This window comes from Echeneis naucrates, chromosome 10 (genome assembly GCF_900963305.1).
Source record: "Echeneis naucrates chromosome 10, fEcheNa1.1, whole genome shotgun sequence".
In the NCBI taxonomy this organism is placed as follows: Eukaryota; Metazoa; Chordata; class Actinopteri; order Carangiformes; family Echeneidae; genus Echeneis; species Echeneis naucrates.
The window spans coordinates 7,428,920-7,437,870 of NC_042520.1; the positions used below are offsets into that span (position 1 = coordinate 7,428,920).

Below are 8,951 nucleotides of genomic sequence, written 5' to 3' on the forward strand. Positions count from 1 at the left end.
GTCTATACATGTGCCAGACGCTGCTCAGGATTAGCTGGTGAGTCAAGAAGTGTCTTGCTGCATCGCATCTAACATTCGTTCACCAAACACGATGTTGGCTGCCACATTAACAGTTTATTCAGAAGCAACAGAAGCAGTTTATTCCCCCATCCATCCACCTCTAAGCCTCTAGAGGTTTTTTGGTGAAAGTACATACCTGTGCTTTGTGGCCCTACTGTCTTGTGCGAGTGTCCTTCCCATCTGACTGACAGGGGATCCTCCTTTGAAGTTGCTCCATCTCACTCACTGATTTGGGGGCCAGGGAATGAGCCCTCCCCCTCAAGACCCCATTAAAGCAAAACCCAGGGTCTGCAGGTTTGATATTCATCGCCTTGGCAACCTCTGCTATCAACACATTTTATGCCACGTGAGAATGATCACAGCTTATTAAAGTGGAAATAATGACTGCTCTACCTCCGGCATGAAATATTTAACAAGGACAAAGGAGATAGCTCAAATGTGATTCATATCTGTGTTGAAAGGAGAGAACGTGGACAATACTGCCGACACAGGAAGTGCAGATGAACCTTGGTTAACAGGAGCTTAGAAGTGACTGTTCGCAATTGAAATTTGGCTCTCAATGGAAGCAGAAATGGAAGAATGGGGGAAAAGGGTGCTATGAATTGATGTGTATAAGCCAGAACAAAGCAGACTTATGTATTCTAGTTTGAAATATATGTGCTCATTTTAATAGTCACTTTATTTTGATCATTTTCTCGTAAAAACCACAATACACAACTTTATCTTGAATGTGTACAGAATCCAATTTCTGAAAGTATTGATGTACTCTTCCCTTCCGCTTGGGAAAAATTAGCTACTTTCCCTCTTGGGAAAATCAAGGGAAAGGAATGAGTGAACATTTTCTCCATTAAATGTGATTGAGTTGGAATCTACAAGATGAATTGCCCGGACAAGACTTTATCCCAATAACATTGCCAAGAAGTTTTTTTTTCTGCAGCCACTTGGGTCAACAGCAATTAGGGTCAGCTTTCAGTTATCAGCATTCTTCGTTGTGAGAAGATGTTTACAATGTGAGCAGAAAGTAGACAAATGTAGCATGCCAACATTTGCAACGGTACAAAGTGGTGTGTGGTTTGGCCCAAGAATTCATGAAATTACAGATCTGACAGCCAAAACATGAGCAGAGCAAAACACAGCTGTCTCTTCCATGGCTCACACATCTTTTAATCTCACAGTACAATGCAGACTGCAGAGACTGCCTCTGGCTCTTTGTGTGGCCATCCATTTTCCCCACTTGTGTATTTTTTCCTTTGATGTAACGTGTATGATTTGCTGATGTGGAGACCCAGCGTGTCCTTTTATCTGTCTCATCAAGACCACACCTCTGTAGACAGTAGTAATAAGTCTGAAGACTGGCAAACAGGTGATTTAAAAAAAAAAAAACAAGGTGTTATTTAGTCTTACCTTCCCCAGACTGGGGCTCCACAGATACCTCAGGCTGAAAACACACAGAGCCAAAACAAGGAAGAGCAGGGCCAGAGCCAGCGCCACTCGCTGGTAGGTGTGGTACTTGGCCCTTTTTTCCTTTACCCCCTCAACCTAGAAAGAATACAAGTCCGATACAAAAACACAGTTGTTTAACGGAATATAGTTTCCATTTTCTAAGATATAGTTATATGAGACTGATTGACCCTAACTGACTAACCCTCACCACTTTTCGATGCCAACATGTGTAATGTGAAGCTATCGCAAGATCTGCTTCCGCCTGTATCCAGTGTTCATGATAAGCTAATTGTAGCATCACTCTTACTATACAGACAAATGTAACTGTGTTTGTGAAGTACATTGTGTGAGGTAATTTTTACACCTTGCCCACTTTGCCCATTGTATGAAAGAAACTAAGTATACTGTGGTAAGAAGTTGTTAAAAATATTCCTTAAAGTTATTGACATTAAATGTTTATTTCCTTTTTACATTGTTCCTCTTTGTCAGCATTGCAGTTATCTTAAGATGCCCCTTCATTTTGCAAAAAGCGTCCACCAATTGGACGACTGACAAAAACATAACCATAGTAGGTGCAGGGAAGAACAGGCAAGTAATACAGAAAGGTTACAATTATTAAACTTTTCAACAAATTAAAACTCTGCCTGCCGCAGTCAATTCCCCAAGCTTAAGGCCACAAATTAATAAAGACAGCCTTTTGTTCCACCAGGGCTCCGGCAGGGGAAAAAATGAAAGCTGCTCATTCACACTGGGCCACTTTTGAATGTCTCAGAGGACAACAGGAAAGCAGATATGTAAAATGGGGGAGAAAAAAACAAAACAAAAAAGAAACTGGTCTAACTTCAGTAGGCAAAATTGGTGTTGCTTATCTTTTGTCTTTTGAGATGATGAAACAGCTGTGGTTCTCTGGTGGCTGAAGTTAGAATGGTTAAACAGCTCTGGACTGTGCACTAGACACTAAACTTATTTGATAAGAAGAAATTATTCATTTCTTTATTTTCAAATGCTTATCTGTCAAGGTCGCAGGGAGTGCTGGAGTCAATCCCACCTAATCTTCTGGGTGAGGACGCGGCTCACCCTGGACAGGTCATCAGTTTTACCGGGCCAAAATGCTCTTTCATGCCAATGGGCAATTTTGAGTCACCAATTATCCTAAACGTGCATGTCTTTGCACTGTGGGAGGAAACTTACGAATTATTAATAGTATTTTTGTGATCTTAGGGCTTCATTAAAAATATTTGACAAGCATTTTTTATTTTAGGAATGCAATATGTAAGTTTTATGACTAACAAGTGGAAATATGATTTGGCATGCAGTTGTTGTGCAGTAATGCTTTTAGAAATATGGATACAATTTCTGGCTGGAAAGTAGATTACCTGCAGGACAGTGGGGATGAACAGAGGACACATTGTTCAACAGCCAGCTCCAAGTTTCAAGCAAACCCGTGCTATTATTCTTTTATCATAATTCTTTGCGTGACACATTAAGACAGGAGCCACATCATAGTATTGTAGATTCCTAAATCATGATGAAAAACAGAAGGCTCAATCAGAGTGCCAGAAATTCCTTACGCAGTAAATTTCTAAGAAGTGGTGGAAAAAGAAAAAAATATGGTGGCTGAAATTCTCCACTCCCCTGTGGCAGGTTGCATAAGCAGTGGAAACTTAACTAGAGGACAAACCTCTTTCTGCTTGTGCTTTGAATATTGAATACTCAGAGGAAGGGGAGGGATTGAGACAGACAGAAATAAAGGCATGGATGGAGACGGAGTGAGCTGTATGAGTGTACAGCAGCCGCCAACTAGTTTTTAAAGGTTTAGGAGTTCAGAATCAGCCTGGCAATTCGCCTTGAGCTTTGTGAGGAAGAGTGCCTGGAGCCCCCTGCTGCTATCATGCAAAGAAGCATTTTCTCTAAACAAAAAAAAAAAAAAAAGAAGAAGAAGAAGAAAATGAAGTCAGGCTGCACAGACAGCAAACGTAGGCTTTAGTTTTATCACACTGGGGCATACTGAATTCCTGCAGAAACTCCTCTGAAATAAGAAGCCACAGGTGATTTTTTTTTTTAATCATAATAATTCTCATCCATAATTCTTAGTGTATTTATCTGCTGGAATAAGTTCTTTGATATGATGGATCGTATAAAAGCTTACTTTTTAATATACGTATAAAAGCATAATAAGGTACTGTCAAAGAATCCATTACTGTTACTCTGCTGTTTTCACAAGTTCAGCAAGTAAGTGAAATATGAAAGAAAGAAGGATTTCAGAGCCAAAAATCCCACTTCTGCATTGCCTCACTAAAAAAGCTCAATAAAGCCTTGGTATGTATTTCAATGCTGCTTGTGTTATAAACTTGTGAGGAAAGATATAACTATAAAGTAAATAAAACGGGTCATGGTGGGTCTAACAAAAGGAGGGAGGCTAAGGTGAGAAGTCAGAAGGAATTGGGTATAAAAATTGCTATTCTTCTAGAACTGACATTAGTCAGCAAGAGACCAAACAACAATTTTTTTTATTTCAAAAAAGGAAGGATTTTGACAGGTTTTATCAAACACTTCCACTTGGTTATTGCGGTTATTTTTATTTTATTATTATTGTTGTTATTCACTTTTAAACTACTGTTGCCAACTGCACTTCATTTATTAAGCTGTGAAAATTTAAGGGTACTTCCATTTTTATGCAGTGACCTTAAATTAATATTGTGATAAACATTTTAAAGACAATAAATTGTGGGAATGCACTTCAAATATTTGTACAGTGAATTTACATTCGATAAATCAAACACAAAATAAAAAAATGGACTCACATCTTTCCACAGAATCTGTTGACTGCTGGATTGACTGCTAGCTTCCATGATGCAAGCACACAGGAGGAATCTTTCCTATCCTCTTAGTTGGAGAAAATACCAAGCTCTGTAAGGGAAAAAAATATTCCCTTGCTGCAATTTAGGGGTGTGTTGAAGGGGAGGGAAGTTTCAGATGGAGTGGAATTTCTTAAACATTTGTGATACCCATTAAAAGCATAGCAGATGTCTCTCCTGCCCTTCTGCTTCCATTTTAATGGTGGAAAGCCACAAAAGGACTTGGATTGAAAGACACACCCACTGTTGCATAAATTACATACTATGCCTGGATGAAAATACTGTAGTGGGTCCCAACTTTCAAAAGATTGATGTTTAGGGTGTACAAAGCTTGCAGGTAAAAAGAAAGAAAGATTAAAATTATACTGCAGATACAGATCCTTTCACTCGTATTTTCTGAAGTATCAAAGGGACTTTAAGTACCTTCTTTCTGCTTTTGTTCCCCTGTGATTCAGGCTACACACTTGACGACAAGAAGGAAACACAAAATCAAAAGCTGAGATGACAGAAATTTCAAACTCATATCATGAAGAGAATTATCTATTGTGCGCATACAAAACCAAGAGATATGAAACAAAGATTTTGATCTCAGTAAAATTTAGGGATTCCTGGCAGATATGTTTTGAGACATGTGAAAGCTTAATTGTCTGAAAACACCTCAATTAATTTGTAAAATAATATCTATCCTTGAAAACTCAATTTGGAAGTCTATTCACAGTGATTGGGCACCACTTGAGATGTCGTCAAGCAGTTAGCTGTTTTGGAATCTGTTAAATCCTCAGATTAACATTAAAAGCACAGAATGCTTTAAATTCAAATTCAGTTATGAAAACAAAAAAAAAAAAAAAAAAATCAATAATCTTTTTTTGAACCCAAATCATGATCCTTTACAAAACCTCAACAAGAATTCTTTTAGCTTTGACTGACCTTTAACAACATCTTTATTATTGCTTCTATGGCCACAAAGTCTGGTACACCTGCTTCTGGTAAATGCCCTCAAGTGTACCAGTGTTCCCATAATGAAGAGAGTCTGGAACACGTGGCAGGAAAAAGTGATAGTGGAAAAGAGTTGGCACACATATAGTCAAACTCCACATACATAGTAAAGTTTACACGTGAACCATATGGAGGTTATCTGAAAAGTGCACCACAAATTGCTATAAAACTGTATTATAGTTACATTGTGTTAGCAAAAAAAAGGGCAGAATGAAAGTGAAAACATAAAATTAAGTTGTTGAACAAAAGCTGAAATGCTGGACTCCAGATAGATACTACTGTGACTACTGCTACTGCATGTCTGCTTGAATTTTTAAAGCAGTTTGGTTACACATCTGGTTTTTGTGTATTAATGAAAAACAGGCGCAGGGTCTGCTTCAGCTTGTGGCTCTGTTTTTTGTTGGTCATCAAAGGAGATAACTTACCTTTGGAAAGGAATTCATCCGTTTTTTGAAAAATAGGTGAAGCTCAACCTTTAAGTTTTGGGAAACCACCAGCTTATATACTGGATAATTATGTTGAAAATTCATTTTAGTTGTTGGTTATTGTTGAACTGAATACAGATGTTAAGAAGCTTAATACTCACCAGTTCTTTTCTTTATTTTTTTTATCTATCTATCTAAACTATCTCAATAATGTTTGCGTAATTTACTAAACAGTGTAAAAAGGTTATAATGACAATAGGTGAATTACAGGGAAGCAAAGTTACAGTGAGATTGAGAGTCCCTAACATGTGTGGCTATGCTATTGGGAAAGATAAATGAAGAACTTTACATGAATGGTTGAATCCAGATGGTGCAAATGTTAATATTCATCCTAGTAACTGGTCCATTGTTAATGCAAGAATCCCATTTGTAAAAAACAACTATTTGAAAACATTGGATAGATAAATTTAAAGTATGTTTCACACTCAAATATGTCTTTTTAGTTCTGGTGCCCATATGGAGAAATCCAGATTTAGTGCTAAGGCTCTAACAGGAAAGGGGTCTGGACCAGCTTATCAAACTGTAGGAGGAGGGGTGAGGAATGAAAGAGTCATTTGAGGGCTTGAAGAGTAAATATCCTTTACAAGAATTTTATTATTTTCAGCTTTTTACAAATAAGATATTACATCCAAAAACACTCTAGCTTTTCTTGGAAGACATTTTTAAAGAACCCATTAAAAAAAAAAAAAAAAAAAATCCTAATTTTTCTTGTTTATAAAGCCTTAGGTTGAAACTTTAATTATTCTGCATATCGCACCTGAAAGCAGCGGCGTGACAATGAATGTAATCTGAACACATTTTTCTGTTTTATAAAACACATTTTGCTATTCTGAGTTGAAATAATGATAACTGACAATTTAAACTATTACACAGGCTTCTTTGGATTATTAAGAGGCAGTCTAAGCTCTCCTGAAAGTATCAAATGCTATTCAGAAATTGGCACACGAGCACATTTTAGAGAGCTGTGAAAGATGGGGTGGTTTCTTTAATTGGATATGGCTGCCTTTTCCCTCTTAAGTGTTGCTAAAATGGACCATACACCGAACAACCATTATGCTAAACTGAAATACTGAACTGAAATGAAATATTCAGTTTTATAGTTTGAAAACTCATTCTCATATTCTGTATTGCTGAGTATGAGAGGAGCAACCAGATAAAGAGTCACAACCTCCTGCCAAATAACCCATGACAAGGTTACAGTTGGTCCTTGTCAAGGTTTGAATGCAATTGGTGCTGAGTCCGTTTTTGGGGGCTTCAAGTAGGGGGTAAAGAACAAGCGAGGTAACAGAAGCTCTTCAGATACTGGCTTCTTCGAGTTTTAGCTCAATAATCCAATGATTCCCAATTATTGCTCACATACTTTTAAACCTTGATGCCATTAATATTTTTTGAAAATGTCACAAGTACTGGCTTTTGTGACGCTGTGCCGGATAAGGTGTTCAGTTTTATTTTTAGTTTGGTCTGAATGCCCATACTGATACATGACTTGCAGTTCATTTAACTTGTTAGTCTGTCAGTCGAGGTTTCGGACCTCTATAATATTAGCCTATACTTAGTTAGTAGTACAGACCACACTACGTTCTCGACAATTATTTGTGTGAACTGAAATTACATGAAGTCAGGCTGACAGAAAACAGAGAAAGATTATGGTGATGGCATATTATGATGAAAGTGGTGGGCAGTAGTCAGACTCAGGATTTAGTGCTGATATGACACATCATGATGCTCAAGTGCTTAAATTTTTAAATTGCTGCCTCACTCTTCTATGCAGCATATAATGAAAGAGCTAAAAGTATACCACTGAGAGTTTATTTTTCCAACCCTTCTCTGAGAAGTAATTGTCAATATTAGATGATTCTGCAAAACCCTGGATTACTTTCAATGCCAACAGTTTTCATTTCGCAAAACAGACCAAAACAATATGAATGTCCTCCAGGAGTTACTGTAAAGCAGAGGTCTCCAGCTCCGGTCCTGGAGGGCCACTGTCCTGTCCCGGAGTGGGAGACCTGCTGTAAACCAACCCATATTGACCTGATTCTGAAGACACTGTTCTGAGTTTTCTATGGTTTCTTTCTGTAGCACTTAGCTTGCTGTTGGCTTATTCATCTCTTCATTTTTTTTTTTTTTAGTTTCTTTCCTCAGCGTGAAACATGCAATTTTAGATTGTCTATTTGTCATAGATGTATAGGTATAATTATGTTTGGCTGAAGTCCAAATATGCCCATAATATAAGAATTTACAATAAGGTACACAAAACGGCAGTAGATTAGTAAATGAGAAACAGAAAAAAAAAAAAAAAAGGTCAAAAGTCAAATGAAAACTTAATTACTTTTATAGGACTAGTTGATGAGAACATATTTACCCAGAATAGGCCCTGAGATATTGAGTTGAGAAAACATTATGTATTCCATTTCACTCTATCGCTATTTACTGTTTACACCTTATTGAAAAACAAGAAACAGAAGGATTCTTACAAAACCTTTTTTTTAATCTTCATATAATACAACTGTTGGTAAGGTCATCTTGAAGTAATTAAGGTTTAGTTGTGGGCGAATCTTTGCTCTGTTTAAACTGCAGTTGGTACCCCATTTCTTTGGCAGATTTCCATTTTTTTATATCTCAGTGAATTAAAGATCATTAAAGTTAACTATGGGCCATATCCCGTAATACTGTGTTTTTTACTTAATGCTCGATTGATGCCCCTTTCTACCCTTTGACCATTTTATCCTGATCTTTTGCAGTTTTGTGAGCGTAATTGTTTGTCGCGTGCTGTATGTTTTGGTTTTATTGTGGTGCCCAAAGCAAAAAGAAATAAACTGCCCTCAGTCTGTTTCCTGCACTTTTATAAAAATGTTTATGAATCGATGAATGAAAAACCAATGTTCTCACAAATAGTATTTAATATTTATGTCATGAAAATTTAATGGACACTTCTTAATTCTGTGCCGCTTATGAAGTGATGGAGGGTGTTTTTCTCACAATCACTGCACGGTTTTAGCTAAGAAAGTATTTCAGGCTGTTTTGAATTAATAGTATTTCAAATACACTCTGTATGTTTTCTGTTTTTATTGTAAATATAAAATGTCAAGTGAACTTTGTCATCACCCTG

At 37.1% G+C, this 8,951-nt stretch overlaps 1 protein-coding gene across 1 annotated transcript in view; it reads right to left on the reverse strand.

Annotated features, from left to right (window-relative positions):
* Positions 1–4,530, reverse strand: part of tnmd (tenomodulin) — a 54,420-nt gene extending 49,890 nt beyond the window's left edge. The window contains exons 1-2 of the mRNA XM_029511841.1: positions 4,308–4,530; positions 1,465–1,599 (exon numbers count right to left, since the gene is read on the reverse strand). Of these exons, the coding sequence (XP_029367701.1) occupies positions 1,465–1,599; positions 4,308–4,355 (183 nt within the window). The 5' untranslated portion in view covers positions 4,356–4,530. The remainder of the gene's footprint in view (positions 1–1,464; positions 1,600–4,307) is intronic.
* Positions 4,531–8,951: the final 4,421 nt, after the last annotated feature.